Below are 22,527 nucleotides of genomic sequence, written 5' to 3'. Positions count from 1 at the left end.
AAGTATCTTATAAACTGTACTTTTGAAATATTTTTAATGAAGGCAGAACATAAAAATCTGTCTAAATGTCAAAATCAAATTTCTACAACAGTGATTTCTTGCTAAACAGTGTTTAAAGTAATGCATGAACACACCTAACATCATTTTAAACAAATATTTCCAAACAAGAACAAATGACTTACACTTATTCACTCACTTTCTTAACCGCTTATCCAATTAGGGTGCTGGAGCCTATCCCAGCTTCTCAATGGGAGCAAGGCACACAGTAACACCCTGGATGGGGCACCAGTCCATCGCAGGGCAGACACACACACACACACCCCCATTCACCTATAGGGCAATTCAGTGTCTCCAATTAACCTGACTGCATGTTTCTGGACTGTGGAAGGGAACCGGAGCTCCCGGAGGAAACCCACACAGACACGGGGAGAACATGCAAACTCCGCACAGAAAGGACCTGGACCGCCTGGCCTGGGGATCGAACCCAGGACCTTCTTGCTGTGAGGCGACAGTGCTACCCACCGAGCCACCGTGCCACCCCGCCACCCCAAATGACTTACGGAAAAGCTAAAAATACTTTATGACAGATAATCTTATACATTAGTTTTAGGTACAGAATTTCAAGTTCCCTCAATCCCAGACACAATACTACATCATTCATCCACACTGGCCAGCAACACTGAAAAATTATTTTTCTAATGTAGTTTTGGGCTCAGCATGGCAACAGAGCAGCACAGTGGCCCAGCTGGTAAAGTGGGTGCCAGTCAGCAACATGTGTCCTGGGAACATTGGTTAAATCCTTACATCTGGTCATTGTCTGTGAAGCATTTCAAATGTTCCTCCCTGTTGGTTTTATGTAGGTACTTCAGATTCCATCCAACTCCAGCAGGTGGATAAGCTGATCTAAACTGCCCCCATGAGTGAATGAGTAAATGTGTTGCTTTCTTAAGAATTAGCGCCCTGTCTAGAGTGTATTTTTGCCTGTAGTTTTTAAGTGGTGCTGGTGTCACTAAGAACCTGATCAGGGTGAAGGGCCTACTAAAAATTATTCTAAAATGATATAGATACTATTTTCCTTTTTGTACTGTCCTAATTTGGCAACAATCAAGTTCTCTATACTTGCTGGCCAAGGTGGAACGCAGCCAGTGGTGATTCCTACACAAAGCTCATACGGAGGACCACTATTCCTTCACTGCTTGTGCCAGAGCCCCAACCATACGTAGCATTTGGTGTTAAAGCAGCAAGGAGGTAATTACTCATCTGGCCTAGCAGGCCAACTTGATCATCATATTCAGTTGTGTCTGTTGAGTGCCTAACCAAGCTTGTGACTCTGTAGAAACTCAAACTCAGGCCTTCACAATGTAGTGTGTTGCACTACACTGCTATGCAACTGTGGTAATTATTCTTTCCTACTGTACATGATTAGGTCAATAAGAATTTTACTACAGTGTTCTTTTATCATACACCAAATGTGTTTTCCATGTCTTTGCTCTGTCTTTCTTGTCTGTAAGAATTAATGTGCTGAGGTGCATGTGAAAATGACTTGCAAGGCCACACAGTTGTCATCACCAAAAGGCCGGTGCATGGTACATGCTGTGCAGAAAAGTGAACATCAATTCTCATTTTATCCATCAACTTCTAATTCTGTATAATTCTCCAATGATTACCACATCCTAGCTCTTAGCTCTGAGGCCTACGGTAACTGCCTCTATCACTTTGTTCTGTCTCAAAGGAGCACAGACTAGAACTGAAGCCAGGAAATATAGCAGTCCAACTGTTAGCTTTGAGTTGAATCATGTCAGCAGATTAATGGCTTAGGTTGTCATATATTTTTATTTGGCTAAGTACTCCTTGGCAGACCTACTTTTTGGAGCAGACTCGCGAGTACTCATTTTTTAATCTTAGTGAGACAGCATTGGTTTTTAAATCAGCTGCTCTCAGTAACTTTACTGCTGTCACGGTAAGAAATAAGCAATAAGATTAACTTAAACCTATCTGAATGCAACACAGTTAAGAGATGCAATATTTTGGCCTATAGGACATATGCTCTAAGCAACCATCTATATATTTTAATAAGAATGTGAACATTTATAGTAAATGTAAAATCACCTGCTTGTTTTTGTTCGCTCTGCAAGCCACAGAGGACTGAAAAACATTTGCTTTGGGAACATGGCTGTGAAAATAATTGCAGCGTGTTAGTGCCATATGTTGAGGTTATTCTTAAATCAACCTCCAATACATTAAACCTCTGCACAAGTGGTCCTCCTCAGAAATAATAAACATTATGCCAAGCATTATGCATTTCAACTGCTTTTTTGCAGACTAGAAAGCTTACCAGGTTTTTTTTCTTACATTAATTAAATTCAAAACATGATTGACTGCATGCTTGTAATAGTTGAATCAATATGCATACTGCATTAAAACTGTTACAACCTACTTTGTTCCTATCATTGTGTGACACTATAAATGTACTATCTTAACTATCATCTCACTGTAAAATCAATTCTTCCACTCAGTAAAAAATATTTTATTTGTTTCAAGTTATTGTGGTTTGATATTACAACCTTGGTGGTAGAAAATGAAAGAAAATGTTTCAACTAATTAATTAAATTGTTTTATGTTCAAACATGCTTATTTTAAATTTGATGTCTGACACATTCCGAAAATTGGGACAGGGGCATGTTTACCACTGTGTAAGACAGGGGCATACAGGTCTGGACTGAAGGTAGACCAGTCTAGCATGTGCACTCTTTTACAACAAAACCATGCTGCTGTGACATATGCAGAACATGGCTTGACATTGTCTAGCTGAAACAATCAGGGACGTGTCTGTAATGGATGCTGTCTAAATGGCTGCAAATACTGCTCCAAAATGCATGTGTGCACTGGATTAGGATTACCTCTGAAATGCAGTTGCGGGTTGCTTCTTTTACCACAGCCGACTGTGGACTCTAACAGAGAGCATACCACTTTTGTAGGATCACCCAATGTGCATCCACCACCACTCATGCTGGTGCCTTGATCAGTGAAGAGAAACTTTATCCAAAATCCCTCCCTCAGACTCAGCCAACTTTATCTGTTGGATGCCTGGTTTGGTCGGTGGCACGCTGAAATTTGAACTTGCGATTTCTCTGAGCTAGAGTATTAGACCACCCTGCCAAACAAGCATCCATCATGTCACGTCTGTACAGTGGTACCTTGAAACTCAACGTCAAATCTGGGACTGGCGTTGAGTTTTAAAGGCATTGAGTTTTAAGGTATTTTTTCCCATAAGAATGTTTGGGAAACCTGTTAACTTGCATATATTTTAGGCTTATGTAAAATAATGGGGTTGTTTTTGACACTTATACACTGAAAATAATAAAATATAATAAAAAACACTAAAATAAAAAGCTGATTCCTACAATTTCTCAGAACCCCGAGCTGTAACACAAGCAAGTTTAAAAGTGAAACAGTGAGGAAAATTCAGCTAAACACAGAAACATGTAGACGCTTTTAGAGTAAATCTGACTGTTATTCCACACACAAATGCAGTTTCATCTCATATGTACACTTTGAAGACGTATATCTGCACCGCTCACGCTGAGCGCTGAACAAAGCGACTGTTCAATTGTTAATTTAAAATTAAATAAATCATTTTAAAAAATGAACTGAAACTCGTTGAGTTTAAGGGAAACGTTGAGTTTAAGTGTACAAATTTCTCAACAAAGGGCGTTGAGTTTCAAAGATTTTGAGTTTAGGGGACGTTGAGTTACAAGGTATACACTGTATATTGTATTTGTTTGTATATTGTAGAGAGATAACAACAGCCGAGGAAAACAAAGGTGGGGGTCATTAGTTAGGTAATATATAAAGTTGACCCCCCAAATGTGACTATCTCACTATATGACTCTGTATACCTCTTGCACTCACTCTGTATCTCATTTCTACTCTATATGCTCTGTGCCCTTTCTCTACATCTCACCATGGTTCAAATTATGGGCGGACTGTTGGGGTCTGACCATCCTAATTAATACTTGTCCCCCCAAAAAAGAGGAAAACAAAGGTGGGGGTCATTTGTTAGGTAATATATAAAGTTGACCCCCCAAATGTGACTGTATCTCACTATATGACTCTGTATACCTCTTGCACTCACTCTGTATCTCATTTCTACTCTATATGCTCTGTGCCCTTTCTCTACATCTCACCATGGTTCAAATTACGAGCGGATTGTTGGGGTCTGACCATCCTAATTAATACTTGTCCCTCCAAAAAAGGTAAAAAGAAACATAGGGGTAATTAGTTAGCTAATATATAAAGCTGTCCCCTCCAGTTGTGACTGTATCTTACTATATGATTAAATAATTAACATCTTAAGTCATCTGTCAGTTTGCCCTCACAAATAACTTTGAACATGGAGACAGACCAGCTTTACCATTAATCATAAAATTAAGTAAAGCCTTCACACTAACAATTTAATTCAGTCTTCATCAGATAGCATTTTACTTCAGGTGCAGCAGATCCTGAATAATGATTGGCATTGGGGCTGATGTGCAATGAATAAAGAAGTACAATTAAACAATTGGGGAGATACAATAAGTGCAATCACAATTCACAATTTAAAAATTACATTACTTGTAATTTACTTATAACTTATATGATTTTCCCCCCTTTGTAGATGCTTGATGTTTAAATTTGCCGTGCCCTCCCGGAACCCATTCAGATTGTATTGCAGCGCCTGCAGGTCGAAAAAAAGAGCCTTAACATGAGAGTCTATGCGAGCAATCCGGGGCGACTTTCAGTCAGACTGAAATCGCCCCAAAAGGGGCGGTACTGTACGGAACACAACTCGACGCTGATTGGACTACGACATTCAAAGGCAAGACAGACCAGAACAGTCACAGCTGTGATAGAAATATTTTCGTCTTTCGTCTTTCGGTGGTGTGTCGCCCGATCGCCCTAAGGAACGAGCCGCCCCTGTCTGTATCTCATTTCTACTCTATATGCCCTGTGCCCTTTCTCTACATCTCACCATGGTTTAAATTACGGGTGGATTGTTGGGGTCTGACCATCCTAATTAATACTTGTCCCTCCAAAAAACAAAGGTGGGGGTCATTAGTTAGGTAATATATAAAGTTGACCCCCAGTTGTGACTGTGGTACTATATGACTGTATATCTCTTGCACTCACTCTGTATCCCACCCTCACATGGTATCTCTAAACACACTTAAATTATTTTGCTGTGTAATTTTGTCCTCTTATATATTTTCTCACAACGTTCAGCAATTTCGTCTCTATATATTTTACTCAGTCTGTATCCCACTCACGTTCTCTCTCCCTCTCCCCCCTTTCCACCCGTCGCTTTGTAGTGAAACATCCGGGTCTTTCCCACTGGCTCGGCGCCGCTCGGCTCTCCCCGCAGCAGAAGCCATTTTGGACTCAGTTCAGTTTGGCCGCATGATTCTAGCGGACTGTGTGGGTCAGTACGGAGAGATAATATAGAGAGAACCGGCGGATAGTGTTAGCTGAAGTATCGGTGCTGGTATTATCAGAAGAATCGAGCACGCTCTCACCGGGGACTGTTTTAAATTGTGTGTGCGGGACTGTCTCGTGTCCTTATGGATGTGTCCGCGTGCTGAAGTTGGCGCGAGCTCGCGCAGCCCAGGGACGCTGTTCAGTCTGTGTGCATGTGTGTGTGTGCGTGCGCGCGCGCGTGAGATAGAGAGAGAGCCTGTGTTTCTTTGTGTTGTTACACGGCTGCCTATTCTGCCATAAGCGGTTTAAATGTACCTAACGGAGGGCAGATTAAAAAGGACACAATTTGCGCTGGTGCAGTTTGAATAGAGGAATATGCTCTCTACCTGGCTGACTTTTGCACTTCTGTGGGGAACTTTCTGTACAGGTAAGCTGAGCTTTTATTGCTTCATCTGCGCCTGCACCGTTCAGCGTTTTGAACCGGGTTTAACATGCTTACCTTATTAGTTCAACGTCGTTAAAATACTGAGCTGCTGAGCTTTTCGCTAAATTTACGACGTGCATATGTAATATTCCTTGATGACACCACAGTATGCATTATTTGCTCTTATATGTACTTTTCTCTGTAAGTCTGTTCTCCCAGTGTTTGCGTGGGTTTCCTGCGGGAGCTCCGGTTTTCTTACACAGTCCAAAAACATGCAAGTGAGGTGAATTGGAGATACAAAATTGTCCATGACTGTGTTTGACGTTAAACTTGTGAACTGATAAATCTTAATCTAAATAAATCTAAATAAATAAATCATTGTGAGGCTTGCAACCAGCTCGACAGTTATATTAAATGAGCAACAAATGGCCCATTTGATTTTTTTTATTTTTTATTTTCATTTTCTGTATATATATATATATATATATATATATATATATATATATATATATATATATATATTTATACACACACACACACACACACAATACAAATAACTACATCTTTCCTAAGATTACTGCAGACAATATATATATATATATATATATATATATATATATATATAATTTGTGTCTGCAGTAATCTTAGGAAAGTTGAAGTTATTTGTATTGTATGCATAGCTATTAGAATGTCTTATATTTTCATCTTGGAGATACAAAATTGTCCATGACTGTGTTTGATGTTAAGCTTGTGAACTGATGAATCTTAATCTAAATAAATAAATCATCGTGAGGCTTGCAACCAGCTCGACAGTTATATTAAATGTGCAACAAATGGCCCATTTGATTTTTTTTATTTTTTTTATTTTTAGTATATATATATACACTACAAATAACTACATCGTTCCTAGTTATTTGTATTGTATGCATAGCTATTAGAATGTCTTATATTTTCAACTGGAAATTGTCAGGCGGTGCAACCACACGTATTTAAATGCATATCCTAAAGTACCATTGTGACATCAGTGTATCGTACCAAATAGTAACTAAACCACTCTACAAACGTAGAAGGTAATCAGTAGGTTGCTGGTTCAAGCCCCACCACTGCCAGGTTGCTGCTGTTGGGCCTCTGAGCAAGGCCCTTAACCCTTAATTGCTCAGATTGTATACTGTAACAGTACTGTAAGTCGCTTTGGATAAAGGCGTCTGCTAAATGCTGAAAATGTAAATGTACAAACCACACTACAAGTGTGTGACTCTGATTTGGATGACACAGATCATCACAGAAATACATAAGCCAAACTGTCCCACTGTCATGCTTTCAATTACATGTGGCTTGCAGTAAGTCAGCCTGGTTACTGCACTGGTGTCAGTAACAGATTAGTATTTGTATTGGATGATACTTAATCTTTGGAATTATATTTGAATAATAAAAATAGAAAAAAATAGATCAGTATGTTCCTCATTCTTCTGCAACAGCACCACAAGGATCACTTGGGGTCTTGTTTCAATGCAACACCCTACCCAATGTCAGAATTTCTACACAAATGTTTCAGGGGTTGGAATACTTCAAAGCTATAACCAGTTTTATATTAACATGATACTAAAACTCTTGGAAATAATGTTATACCAGATAGCTGTATTACCATTTAGTGGTTGTATGGCCACACAAATGTGAAACTGTATTCTGCAGCACAGTTTCCATCTGCTTTTATATTAATAAATACACCTTGTATTCTGGTTAGAGTTTGTTGACTTGAGGGTAAAATACTGGTTTAGCCTTCCTTATTACACTTCAAGCCTCTGCAGGCACCTGTTAGAACTTATTTGATCTTACTATTTTTATATGCATATCTCACATTTTGTGAGTCATATTACAATGTGGACTGGCTTATTTATTGTAGACGTGACTAGATTGTGAGATGTTTGTGCACTGTATGCCCTTGCTTTATAACCTCACTAATGCCACTGTCAGTTCATAAAAATGTTATGAGATTGATCAAGCGTGACACTGAGCAGATTGATGCATGATCTGGCCAAGTTAAACAATCTGTGTGTGTCTGTGTGGTGTGTGTGTGTGTGGAGCTGGGTTAACAATGAATTTTGCTTACTACTGCTGGCCATGTGGCCTTGTATTTTCTTTTTGAGCAGAGCTGGCTGGCTTTTCTGGAAAGCCAACACTTGCTGTGTTTGTTTTTCTTTCTGGCTCTTTCTCTTTTATTATAAGTTGCATGTGCAGTAATTCGAGGATTAATATGTGCACGTGAGCAAAGATGCCGTTGTAAAGGCTGGCAAAATCAAAATTCTGTATGGATTCTCAAGCAAAGTGTTTTTATTGTATTTGTACAGTAATGTACATTAATTTCTTGTTTTATCATATAGCACACATACTTAAAGCAAGCATGTCTATGTTAGAATAGTTATTGTGGTTTAGTTATTTTTTGTGTGCTGTTCTTTGTAACAAACAGCACCATGTGTCCAGTATACATGAATCGGACATTACACAGGAACAAATGCACCACCCCGCCTTAACATCATGCAAATACGCTAATGATGGATGGTAATAGAAAAAGCATGTCCATGTTTAAAAACATCAAAATTACACATTACCAAATAGATTTTACATTACAGTTGCCAGATTTTACCTGTGGATGAATGCAAGTTTTCCTTGATGCGTTTGTAAACGACCACCTTCTTGCTATAACATAGCCTAATCATTTGACTATCCAACTTTTAACATGAATCATGAATTTTATATTTTATTATTGCAATAAGATTCAACCCCAAAACACTCTCCCCCTAAACATTAATAGGTGATTAAAGCAAACTCTCTATTTTCGAAAACATGCTTCACATAGTGCATCACACCATGATGTCCATAACTAAGGCTTATCAAATGTCTAAACCATGTTGTAATAAAACAAATATTCTACTCTCAGTTCTGGCTGCTTCTTAGTGGAGTTACTGGTGTATTGGTCACTTTCTGTGTGTGAGTTGTGGGGGTTGGGTTATCCTGTCTGCGTTTTTGTTTATTTTTCTCTTTGAAAAAAGTCCTTTCCAATACAAGGGACTACTTTGCTCCCAATCCACAGAATAACAGATCATGCCATTAAGGCATTAAGAATCACTTTATATGTCTCACTTGATACTGTGACACAGACCCAAAGTATGCAAAAACTAAAGCCTTGATTTTTCACTTAGTATGATATTAGCCAATATTATTTGTCAACAAAACGTATTTTCTTTTATTTTGACTTTTCGAAGTTATACTGGCAGATATGAGCTGTTCCATGCCTTCAAATGTATCTTTTTAATATATATATATATATATATATATATATATATATATATATATATATATATATATATATATATATATATATTTATATATATATGTATATATGTATATATGTATATATGTATAAAAGTGACATTTAGTAAAAGATTTATTCTTTTAATACATTTCAACATTTCATATTTGAGAGGACTTTTTTCCAAAGACTTTTTACTGAATCTGTTAAAAATAAAGCAGGAATTTTCTTGTAAAGAAAAGTATTGCATGACTAATTAATGACACTTTTGGTAGATTCTCATGCTACTGAAAATGTAATATTACATCTATTCAATGTCACTTCAATCATAGAATGAGTTTTGTGTGATTGCAAGATCTTGTCTTTTTAAAACACTTGTACTTGCTAGGTGACAGTCTGAGTTCTGAATATGTATAGAGATGGTCGAAATTTATTGGATCTTGATGAACAGTTGTAATAAAGCATGCTTTTTGTATTGAATAAATATTAATAAATCAGCTGAATAAAGATATGGCCATCAACAAGAGCTAGCTAGATGTATTTGTTTGTTAAAGGTTGTCTTAATAAATAACTGATATAGTAAGTCACATGCTGTTTGAGTGTGTGTGTGTGTGTGTGTGTGTGTGTGTGTGTGTGTGTGTGTGTGTGTGTAAGAGTAGCTAAGGGCCTGGTAAAATCTGTTTACCGGGATGCATTCGCACTGATTGAAATTAAACGAATAAGGTTACAGGTTGAGCTGCCAACTCATGACAACTAATGTTATCTTTTGTGTGAGTGTGTGTTACGTACTGTTATGGGTGTATCAGGTTCAGCAGTGTTATTGAGAATTTTAAGTACTGTTTAAGTATACAGGCCTCTTTATTAGAAATTGTACCCTGTTAGCACATGTTTTAGGTGTGCAGTTGGTGACCAGGCCTATTTTCTCATTCATTATGTGTTGTGTTCTTCCTCTAGTCTTTTATTACTGGACACTTTCATCACAGGATGCTCCTGGCTTTGTATTTTGGTTGGAGCCATATTCTTCTTCCAGCTTTCACACTGAAGTGTTTAAAAATTCCAGGTTCCTGATACACACTGCCATCTTAATGTCACAATACACACTTCCATTTTAATGTCATTGCAGTGCTGAGAATGGTCCACTACCCAAGTAACATCTGGTCAGTGGGGGTCCTGTGTTTGATAAATGGGATACTGAGAGTTGACAAAGTGTACAGAGCAACAAAGGGGCTACAGGCTGTAATTGTACACACATAAAGTTATTCTATATATGTGTAGCTTATAAAGTAATAAACAAATGTCAAAACCTATGTGTATCTACAGTTGCACTTAAAAATATTTAGTCATAGCTAGGGATGTCCCGATCACGTTTTTTTGTTCCCGATCCTGATCTTTAATTTTGATCCCGATCCGATATCGATTCTCAAACCGATACTTGTATTTTCTAGATATTGTCTAGATAAGAACTAGATAATACTGTTTACACAGTGCACACTTCAAGTACATTACAGTTATTCAGATTAATCCAATGTATATGTAACAACTGAATAGCTCTGCAGTGCTGTAGGAAAAAAATTGCCTTGACAAAACAGAAAGTAAACAAACCTAGTGCAGCATTGTAGTAAAAATGAAGTGAGATAATTACAGTTTTCAACTTTATATTCAAAGAACATAATTCTGTTTAATGCACTGATACACTAAAAATGAACAAAAATCTCCACTCACAAGTGGTGTAGCAGCTTAACTTGAATATAAAAAAACAAATAAGTTACTTAACAGCATTACAGTAAAACCTGAATACCAAAATAAAATGGAAAGTCACTCTTGTTATGAAGGAAAGCCAGTTCTTAAAGTGCTTGTATTGTGACAATGGTTTGATGGATGGGTCTACGCAAAGTGAGTGTGTTTTGACCCTTTGGGGCTTCCATAGTGCATGGGATAGCGTGCTCGGCTCTGGCTGTCCGCTATTCGGAACAGAAGAAGTTAATAAAGTGTTTTGCTCCCGACAATTTGTGAATATACCGTGTATTTATTTCTTTATTAAGCAAGTGCATCGCTGCGACGCTCGGTTACATAACTAAGCCAATCAGAGAGCTTGATACTGAGATGTCGTTCAGTCTTGTAACTCGTAAAAGCTGTATGTTATGGTCCTGAAGTTTTCATACTCGGATTAAAAGTTATTGTTTTGTAAACCGGTGTGATCCTCGACTCACACACCATATAAACAGTAAAATTCTACAGTAATGAACGCAGCTCTGCTCCTACCACCTCGTGAAACGCTCGCATTGCAGACATTACACCGCTGTTGGACAGCGGACATGCTGACGTAAAACAAAAGATCGGGTTATGATCGGCATTAGTAAAGCCGATTTACGATCAGTTAAAAATGCCTTGATCGGCCCCGATCCCGATCTGTGAGATCGGATCGGGACATCCCTAGTCATAGCCTTGGAAGGTATGATGGTGATGTGTACAGAATTACATGAAAATATACAACAACTCTCAGTAAACAAATAGAATATTTATTGGTGCATAAAAATAATTTTAATAAGTTGATATTATTTGTTGAAAAATGATTATGTGCACTGTTATTCAACCCCAGCCTCAGTACTTTGTAGAACATTCTTTGATAACCTCTAAGCAATTTCCATAAAAGCTAACAAGCCTCTCATACCTCTCCTGTGTAATCTTTGCCCAAAGATTTGCATGGGATTGAAATCTGGAGAATAAGAAGGTCACTTCAGGATATTCCAAGGCTGATTCCTTTACCAAGCTTTGAGTGACTTGGAAGTGTGCTTGGGATCATTGTCTTGCTGGAAAGTTGAATTATTACCAAGGTTCAGTTTTACCACATAAAGCATAAATATTTCTCTTCCACATGTCTTGGTATTTCTTTGAATGCATGATGCCAGTCTCACATTCAAGTTCCTGCATCAATAAAACATCTCACCTCCACTGATCCATCTTCATGCTTGACTGTGGGGATAGTATTCTTCTGGTCATAAGCAGTGAAAGCTCAGTGGTTAAGGAGCTGGACTAGTGATTAAAAGGTTTCTAGCATCACCAAGTTGCCTTTAATTGCTCAGATTGTATTCAGTTATAATTTTAGGCCAAGGCATAAATTTGGCTAAAAGCATCTTCTAAATATACATATAATAAATATACAAAAAGACTTGAATGTGTAGCTTTACTAAATATTTTGAAATATGATGGCAGCAGAATTTGAATTTAAGATAACAGACTATGCTTTTTACATGACCCTTGAATAACCAGGCATTTGCAGCCTTCAGTTTGAATGTAATGCTTATTGGCGTTGCCTTAAAAATGACCAGCTTTTTTCCCAAGCTCTTTAAGTTGTGTTTTTTTTACTTGTGACCTGTGTACAAGCTCTGATTGTTGAGTGCAAGCCATTCATCGTTGTAAAGCTGACCAGTGGGAGCATGGCAGCAATGCGCGAGCTGCGACGATGACAACAAATCCTGTTGCTGTGCCTCGCTCATTCACAGATCATTGATGTAGGAATTGTAAATGCTTTTGCAATGCAGTGAGCGGGCCATAAAACTTGATGTTTTGGCTGCTGCCTGCATTGTGTAAAAGGCTTCGCTGAGTGCATTCCAAGGGTCCCTGGCTAACACCATGGGGGTTGGGATGTGTGTACCTTTTAAACACTATTCCCCTGCAGGAAACAAAGGAGGCCTCTTTGCCTGACCAGTTTGGTGCAGACGGAGGGTTCTACCTATGCGGTTTCCTCTTTATCTGTGCTTGAACTGAACCTAGATATGAAGTGTGGATGGGCTTACCCAGGCATGTTGCGTTTGTTGGGGCTAGCCTGTTCACACATGTGATCATATTACATGCAACTATGTGTTTGCATGTTATATGAAATTTGTGTGTGTGTTGTGCATCAACTGATAAGCAAACGTGAGTATAGTTTGGCGTTTCCAGTGTCCTTAATTCAGAGATCCTGGCCAAGCATGTGATGTGTTTACATGGTGTACACATTGTAGTGTGTGCGTGAAATATCTTACAACCATCTTATAGTGTAAGAGATGTAGGGGAAGGGGAAACACAAAGGATGCAAAAAGCTTAAACAGCCTTCATTTAGCCCAGTTCAGCCAGGGAAAATGCATGCGCACGTCACCTCTCTGGAGTGCTTCCAGCACTATAGCTTTATTTGTTTGACTTCTATCATGGAGACTGAGTAGTACATGGTTGAATGAAGGGGGAGGGGATGGAGAAAGGGAGGGTTTGTGAGAGGGAGTGAAGAGTGAAGGGGACACTGAGGGAACTGGGGGGATGGGTAGCTTGAAGAATTTAAAGAGGCAGTGTATATATTTTCTTACGTAGTCCTGCTTCAGAGATGTTGTACAAAATGCATTTTAATCATGTGTTTGCAACTAGTTTGAAATTTACTACAGCATTATGACTTCACTAGGTTATGCAGTCTAATTTAGCTTACTTCACCTTCTGATGTGTAGCTTTTTACCTTTTATTAACAGTATGATGTGGGTATGATTTTTTAGAATAGGTTTTACTCAGATGCGCTATTAAATGTTGATCTGTGGTAAATTGGGTTTTACTTTTTTGATTTAATCAACTGATTAACTATATGATAGAACTGCAAATGATTAACTGATAACCAACCTGATATATTAACTGATAACCAACCAACCTCTTGGTCATTGTTTGATTAATACTGTTCGTTTCTTAAATTCATTTGATAATTGATTTCAGCTCTGACACAATTTTTATGCATTTATATCATTTTAATCATGAATGACTAAAGTGAACATCACAAATGGCGAAACTGTTCTGTATCAGTATAGTGTTAATCTCAGTTGCAATTGTATGTATTCAACCTTAATAAATCTAAATTTTTGGATTAATAACTCTAGCTCTGCAGAATTTTTAAAGTTTGCTTTAAATTGAATCTTGATTAGTTAAATGATAAAGCAAAAAAACAAAGAAAATAAACAATGTACTAATTTAGATTAGCATGATATTTAGTTATATTTAATACTGCCATATCACAATTATTTAACCCATGCATAGTATTGCTGATCTTAAAACCTACTTTAATCTCTCTGACCTAAAGTTGGGTTACAATGTAATTAAACCATTGGGAATTTAATAATGACTCTTAATTTACTTCAGCTGTAATGTCACTAAGAGATGTGTTCAAGGTGTGTTACAATCATTGTGAAAACTAAGGAATTGTTACAAAAGCTGAGAGAGAGCAGGGGGTATAAGATTTCCAAGACCATGAACATTCCTAGAGACAACTATGTGTATTGGCTAGGGGGTTCCGAGGTTTTAGCAATCTTATAAGGACATCAGTGTCAGTGGAAACCAACAGAGATCACTTAACAACCAAGGACATCATAGGTAATGTGCGGCTTTAAAAGCCTAAAAACTGGATTGACAGTTTAACTGGACAAGCTGCAGAGAGTAAGGATGACTTAATTAGACATTTATCAAATAGGGAATAATTAATCACCTGCTTCAAGTGTTATAAATTTTAATTAGGGTTATCATAGCAAAATATCTAATCAAGCCCAGGTTCTTTCGGTTTATGTGACCTGAGCTGCATTCATTTTTTTTTTTTGGTATCATTTTCACTGTCCCATCCAAATCCCACCTTAAAAGTCAATACAGTTAATTTGTGTCAGTGTTTGTCAGTACTGAAATACCATAACAAAACTGTCTGTCTGCAAGCAACTCATAAAAAATACACAAAAATATTTAGTGTCCTGTGTTCACATGCATGCTTTGTGCTGATTTGTCAACATCACATGCATTTACAGCAAAAAATTATGCCAGTGGATCAAATCTAATACTGATCCAGTGTTCAGGCCAGTGTTAGCTGTGATAGCCATAGTCATTGTTACATTGGTGCATATATGATATTATTTTCTTCAGTAATCTGTGTTTGTTTGAGTGAAGTTTTGTGATTTCGTATTCTGGCATTGCTGTTATTGTCTTCTTTATAAAGATCTTTTATATGTAGCTGGTTGAGCAATCTCATAAATCAGGTTTCTGTTCAAAGGACTGTGTGACAACTCTCTTAAGCTTAGCTTCCAAATTCCTTCCTCAAATCACTTCACATGGTGGTGTAAAACCCTCTCGGTACAGTAAAATCTCATGTGGTGCAAATGCATTTTTATTGCTTGTTTTGACAGAAGCTCAGCATGAGGAAAGCAAAATAGGCTTTTAGACTTGTGCTAGTGGTGTTTTCGTTAAGCATTTAAAATGCTTGACATTTAAATGCTTTACATTTCATTATATTGTAAAGGAGTTTAGATTTTACTAATTGCCGTGATGTACAAAAAAAATGCAGATTGGTGAAATGTCACCTTTTGCAGATATTATGGAAGGAGCAGGCAGTGGTAGCTCAGTGGTTAAGCTACTGGACTAGAAATGGAAACCCCCAGTGTTAGCCCTTGAGCAAGGCCCTTTACCCTTAATTGCTTGGATTGTGTTCAGTCACTATTGTTAGTCATTTTAATAAAAGTGTCTGCTAAATGCCGTAAACGAAATGGAACTGGGTGGTGGCAGGGCTGTTCAAGGCTGTGATTTTGTAGGGGGTGTTGATATTGTCTTCCAGAACTAAAGTTTAATTAAAGTAATTTACCCACATATGTTTAGAGTACAATGAAAAAAGCGCATGTCTAATTAATTTTATGCACTTTTGCTGATGAAAAGAATGACTACTAAGATGGTTAATTACTTTCTTTAGGTAGAAAGCCAGTGTAGATTTAATTGCTCTGGTTTTAATTATAAAGACTTAAGATGAAACATGACATGTACATTAGACATTGTGATAGGATTCAGTGGTTTGTTTTTTGTTGAATGGCTAACCTAGAACACCAAGAAATGTGGAATCCATTAATCTGCAATTTACTACATGGTTTCCATTGTAATTTGTTGCAGATCCCTCAAAACCCACATTCTAAACACAGCCTAATTTGATAAGTGGAAATGAAAATGATTCCATTCTAACAAAACGTCCCTGCGGCTTTCCCAGCACACCACACATCACAACCAGTTTGTTTGAGTCGATTGAGGTCTTAAATAACCATGCCAAGAGAATGTAAAATAGGATCTACAAGTAATGCTTGAAAAAAGGGGTTCCAGTCTGTTGTCTGACAATCAACTGTGAACTGTGTCTGCATATGTTGAGACCTTATGGTCAAATAAAGAAGTAGGGTAATGAAGTCAGTGGAGACCTGGTTAAATAAAGCCTATGCATATGTTTACATCTTTTAGCAATCATTATTATGATAGACAGTGCTAACACATGCCTGAAACCATAAAAGAAACTCTTACACAAGACAACACAAGAACAGTATTAACCTACCTTGCAGCCAATAAAAAAAGAAAATATAAAATAGACCGAAATATAAAGACAAGATAAAATAGACAGAAACATAATACCTGTCTTGCCATTAAATGACACATATGTGTTAAACATGGCATTAAAACCTAAATAAATAAAGAAATACAGTGCCTATGTATTAAAGTATGCCACCATTCAGTGTTTCCTACCTAATGTTGTTTTTATCTGTAATTTGGTATTTTTATGGGTTGCTTAAGGCGTGACCAGTGACAGTTACATGTACTAAATATGAATGTTTGGCTCAGAGGTTTTGATTTAGAAAGTATCCAGTGGTTTGCAAGCTCATGGGCACATTTGTAAGCGGAACACATCTGTGAACCCAAGAGGTTTATGCTTTTGTTTCCCATTCCAGTATTAAATAAAACTGTAGTGTTTCTAGTAAAGGGTGATGGGTGTATGTGCAGGTTCTTGTGAAGAGGTTACATACTGCTGAGATGGCACACTGTTCTCACTTCCTTGTTTGTTTACTCTAGCCGATAACACTTATCTGAGGCTAAGCTGCATGGCTGGAATGCAGAGCATAACAATGATATTCTGCAGACCTTATCTGGTAAAGCCCTCATTGTACACCACTTGCAGCTCTTAAAGTGCTTACAAGCATGCTGTGGGACAGTATTTTTTGGGTGTGGGTGGGTGAGTGGGGGTTGTGCCTTGATTTATGCAGTTAGTGTTGTTGCACAGAATGCATTTCTGTATTTGTCTGTGTTTGTGTTTAGATGCTAATTGTTTTAATCCTGTATTACAATAATACCTAAGTATGTAGTGATTATAATTGTAACATTGATATATAATCAGAGATTAAATTATAAGCGACAAATAAGTCATTGTTTGAGCGAAGCTGTCAGTTAAAAAGTCATTTAGATGTGTTTTCAGCAGCTGATGGTTGAAATCTAAATTAAGAGCATGAATATTATCACGCATCAGCATCATGTGGAGAAAGCCAGTGTGGAGAAGCTCAGCTCACCATGTACACACTAGTTTATCACAGTGTATGTTATCCACAGGTGTTATGCTAAATTCTACACTCCTGTGATTACATGCTTTTTGTTTTGGTAGAGCTGTTTTAATTCTGAATAGTACAGGAAAACTATTTTGCATTCAAATCATAAAATTTGCTTGTGAAATGGGTGGATGGGTGTAACAGTTCTGAATAAGTGATATGTAGTAGTGTATGGAAATGAATATCAGATTTGGCCTAAGGGTTTTGGCACAAAGAGTGCACCGTCCCTGCCATATTTCTCTGTATGCAGTTTACACTAGTTGAAGCCATGTTATTCTGGACACAATGCAATTTATTGAAATGATTCTGAAGTTTAGCTTCTTTTTTTTATTAGTAGCTGGATTCTTCTCTGGGTTGGGTTAGGTTCAGAGCTTGACCAAAAAGACAGGGTACAAAGTGGAATGCTCCCTTCAGAACCGGGCATCAAACCATTGCAAGGCGGTGTGTATATACAGACAGTTGCATTTGGAAATATTTAACCCAAGTTTAAAAAACTTTAATGTTTTCTGTAAAAGTAGATTATTAAATCAGTTGAATGATGCAGCAAATGAAGACAATGAATGTTGTAGTATTTTACAGTGACAGGATATTTTATTTTACTTCATAACCAGACTCCAAAATGCATGCCTATTTTGACCAGGAAGCACAGAAAAGGTTAACTGAAGTACATCTTGGAACTCTGATAGGCCTTCAGAGTTTGCAGAGTTCTGGGACACATTTCCATGGATTGAGAATCAAAACTGAAACTGTTTGGCTATATGGATCAGCGGTTTGTCTGATGCAAGAAAGGCAAGCCTCATGGCCTGAAGAAATCCATCCTTATGGTTATTCATGGGTCAGTGATGATGTAGGGATGTTTTTTGGCTACAGAAACTGGCAGTCTTGTGTGACTGGCATCACGGATTTGCAGAAATCCCAAGGCATCTTGAGGAAAATGTTTAAGCTTTCTGTGGTGAAATAGATACTTGGTGATAATTGAACCTTCAAGCAAGACAATTATCCCAAGCACACTTCCAAGTCCACCAGAGCTTGGTTAAGGAATCGGTCCTGAAATACCCCTAGATTTAAAGAAAGCAGTTGCAGCACAAAAGCCATCAAACCGTATTGACCTGAACGCTTTTGCATGGGAACATAGAGTGAAGATTCCACAGGAGAGGTGTCAGAAGCGTTTGGCACTTTTTGAAATCGCTTATTAGAGGTTGTCAAGGCACAAAGATCTTCCGCCAAATACTTCGGCTGGGGACATTTATCAAAAGTCATAAAATGCTTGTATGTATTAGTAAATACCGAGCACTTTATTAGGTACACATCTGGTACTTACATTTATGTGTTGTTGGCCCTTCATGGTTTCTGGGATTGGTTTCAGGACCACCCATAAATACCAATATCTGTATATGCTTCTATATAAGTCCCTTATATAGAATGTCACAGTATTGACATTTTAGGTAAACCAAAATTATTACCTTAAGTGTTAGCCCAGAAAATGACTTTAGGTTGTATAATGTAGGTTGGGAGCGAGGCACAACGCTGCTCGACATACGTTCTACATACATCATCTCACTTTGATTTGCAGTTTTAAAGAGAAATGCAGGGAAACAAAGTATGTACTATATATTTCATCATTGTTTTACTTCAGGCATGGCTGAATGTGTAAATATTTCTTTAGGACACAGACACATTGAAGATAAATTATCAGCGGGCCTGTGCTCAAAAAGGCAATGCATCAAAATGAAATTCTGGATGGTTCAGGCATCTATGCAGTCATTTGTGTTTTTTATTTATTCATTTTTTTGTATGTATTTTTAGGCTTTTTGCAGTCTGTTTTTAGTGGCTGTTTTTTGACATCCCTCTAAATAGCGTTCAATCAGCTAACAAAAATGCTCCAAGCAACATTTTTTGTATATTTAAAAAAATCATGTTTTTATACCATAAATATTATATAAAAGTGCAATTTACTGCAATGCAGGAGGTTGGCTTTATCACCCATGCTTGAACCCCAGTTGGTTGATTTTAATTTTAACTAATAATTTTGGTCTTTTCCCATCCACTATACATAATATTGTAAAAATAATGAAGGAATCTGGAGAAATCCCAGTCTGTTTACGGCTGAAAACCGTTGTTGAATGTGCTTGATCTTTGAGCCTCGGGTGGCACTGCATAAAAACAGTCATGTAATACACTTTTTGATTAGTCACATGGAATTGGAATTTGGAAAACCTTTTTCACTTAACACAGTTCTCCACTGCATCAAGGTATGTATCCGGAAAGGCTATTAGTTTTCTGGAACTGAACGCCTTAGATCAATAGTCAAATGTATGCTGTGTATGAGTCCACATGACCACCCAGACTGTTATCAGTGAAAGGTGCAAAAAACAACATCTGTTATGGTATGGGGGAGCACCAATACCAACAGCATGGGTGACTTGTGTTTGTATGAGGGTATCCTTGACATGCAGTCATATACTGGGATTTTAGAGAGAGACATTCTGAACTCAGGGCGACGACTTTCCCTGGGAAGTCCATGTTTATTTCAGCAAGACAATGGCAGGCCACATTCTGCACGAGCTACAACAGCATGGCTTTGTAGACACAGAGTGAGTGTGTGCCCCAGCCTGGCACATCATGAAGAGGAGACCCAGACAACAACGAACACAGACTGTTGAACAGCTGAGGTGTTGTATGAAGCAAGAATAGGCAAAAATGAATTAGTATTAACAGTTCCCAAACAATTGAAATGTGTGAGAAATAAGAAAGGTGGTAACAGCAGTAAACGTGCCTCTTTCTCGACTTTTTTTACTGTGTTGCAGGCACTCGAAATGTTAAGTTGGTCATTAAAAGTCTTTTTTTGTTTAAAGGTTTAATATAATTGATAAATCACAGATTCTTGTTTTATGGCATTTTACAAAATGTCCCAAACTTTTAAAGATGATGTTTGTATTAAAATGTTTCTAAGGACGTTGGTCAGTTGTGGACAATACTAGAATTTGCTTTGAAGTGCTGCCACATAAATAAAAACTAAAATAAATGGACAAATGAAAACAAGAATATATAAAAATAACTAAATATATCACTAATTATGGCATAAATGACCTAATCATGTGTAAAGTGGCATAAAATGCAAATAAATAAATAGTGCTGCGACATAAGAAATTATGCTAAAAGTACACTAACGCCTTAAAACGCATTTAAAAAAGTTCTGTTTTTAAAACTAACATTTTGTTTCCAATTAACAAGTTTAAACAGGTTTTAAAATTTTCAGCTTGGAGCTGCAATTGTTTTTGGACAGTTTTTGCAAAGACTTTTCTCAGACATGATGTTGTTCGGAATCCCTGGCGACCCTGCAAACCTGCTAATGGGTTAATTCCTAAGAGATTTGGCTAATCTAACAATGGAGCTTTATCACTCAACACTCAGAGTTGAAGGTTTCTGGGAAAATCAGACTTTTTTTTCATAAACAGGTTGCAGGCTGGCCTCACCACTGTGTGAGGTTACCTCATTATTCAAGCTGCCTCCTTTCTGCCTGGACTGGGGCATTTTAAGATGGAGATGTGGCAGATGCTTGTCCCATTCCCTCCTCGCTCCAGATGGAGGAATGCAGTGTGTAATCTTGACTCCCAGGCTCCCTTGGTGACCTTTCCCTCTTGTTCTCCGTGTCCAGCTGTCGCAGGCCATCAGCAGGCCTTTACTCCACACTTATGCCTTCATCTCATTGGGTGTGCAAGATGAAACATTAAAAAAGATAAACCTTAATTATGTAGTCAGAATTTTAACAATTATAATCACAGGACAATAAAAAAGGCTTGACCGTGTCTTCTTTTTATTAATATTTATTTTATTAACCTTGGTATTTTCCAACCATTGTGTTACAATAAATGTAGCTTTAAAATTGCACTTCAATTTAAAAAACACAGTTTCATTAATTTGCAAAAGCCTAAATGGAATTCCTGCACTAATTTTACTTATTTAACTTATGCTGGTATGTTTTTTTAGAACTCTCATTTAAAGAACTGTCTGTCTTTGCTGAATAAGTAAGCAAGTTATTCAGGAATAGTCATTGTTCCTGTTCTGCCAAACTGATGCAGAATGAGTTTCCAGCAGCATCATTAAAATGTATTTTTCCCCCACAAAGTCGGCTGATATTTTAACACAGTATGCAGCAAAATATTGTATTGCTTTTTTTTTTTTTTTTTTACTCTTGTTTTAAACTGAAAACAGATGCGCCAGGATTATTTCCAAATATTGTGCCTACAATCTGATTAAAGTTCCTATTAACTAGTTTAGGCTCTGATTAATCTTTTGAATTTACCTTCCTTTGCCGTTACAAAGCAATTAATAGATTTTTTTGATAATATATTGAGGTAAGTATGTGTGTGTGTGTGTGTGAGAGAGGGAGAGATGTTGTGTTCTGTCTGTGCCATTCAGAGAATAACTCTAAACAAGGCGTCAATCCATATTTAGAGCTGCCTTTTCACCTGCTGCATGTTTTTACAAGGTGGAAGAAAACACCCACAAACGTAGTACGAGCATGCCAAATTTCTTAGTGTCCATAATGTCAAGTTCACACTACACGACTTTCTGATTTGTCAGGTCGCTGTACAGTTCACACTACACGACTGAATCTCCTGCACTCGGGAGTCTTTCAGTCGGTGCGTATTTCACACTACACGACTGATCGGCTATGGGGGGTTTCACACTACACGATCTATCACCAACTGGAATCACAGGCGAGCTTCTCTGGTCTCCCAAACTACGTTTTGTCACGAAAACAAACGCGAGAAATGACGAGGGGTTTAATGATACCACGTCCAAAAATGCACGTCAACAAGTAGCGAGTGATCAAAGTGTTTGTGCGCTGATGTGCAGCGTAAAATCAAGGAGGAAAAATAAATTAATCTGAGTGGATTTGGCAACACGAACAGTATGGATTGTTCTATAGTAAGTTGGAG

At 37.6% G+C, this 22,527-nt stretch overlaps 1 protein-coding gene across 1 annotated transcript in view; it reads left to right on the top strand.

Annotated features, from left to right (window-relative positions):
• Nucleotides 1-5,759: 5,759 nt before the first annotated feature.
• The window catches only part of acvr2ba (activin A receptor type 2Ba), a 69,162-nt gene continuing 52,394 nt past the window's right edge, over nt 5,760-22,527 (top strand). Inside the window, exon 1 of the mRNA XM_062992063.1 lies at nt 5,760-5,881. Coding sequence (XP_062848133.1) covers nt 5,830-5,881 — 52 coding nt within the window. The 5' untranslated portion in view covers nt 5,760-5,829. The remainder of the gene's footprint in view (nt 5,882-22,527) is intronic.

This window comes from Trichomycterus rosablanca, chromosome 3, assembly GCF_030014385.1.
Source record: "Trichomycterus rosablanca isolate fTriRos1 chromosome 3, fTriRos1.hap1, whole genome shotgun sequence".
NCBI lineage: Eukaryota > Metazoa > Chordata > Actinopteri > Siluriformes > Trichomycteridae > Trichomycterus > Trichomycterus rosablanca.
This window is presented reverse-complemented; position numbering and strand designations above follow the sequence as displayed.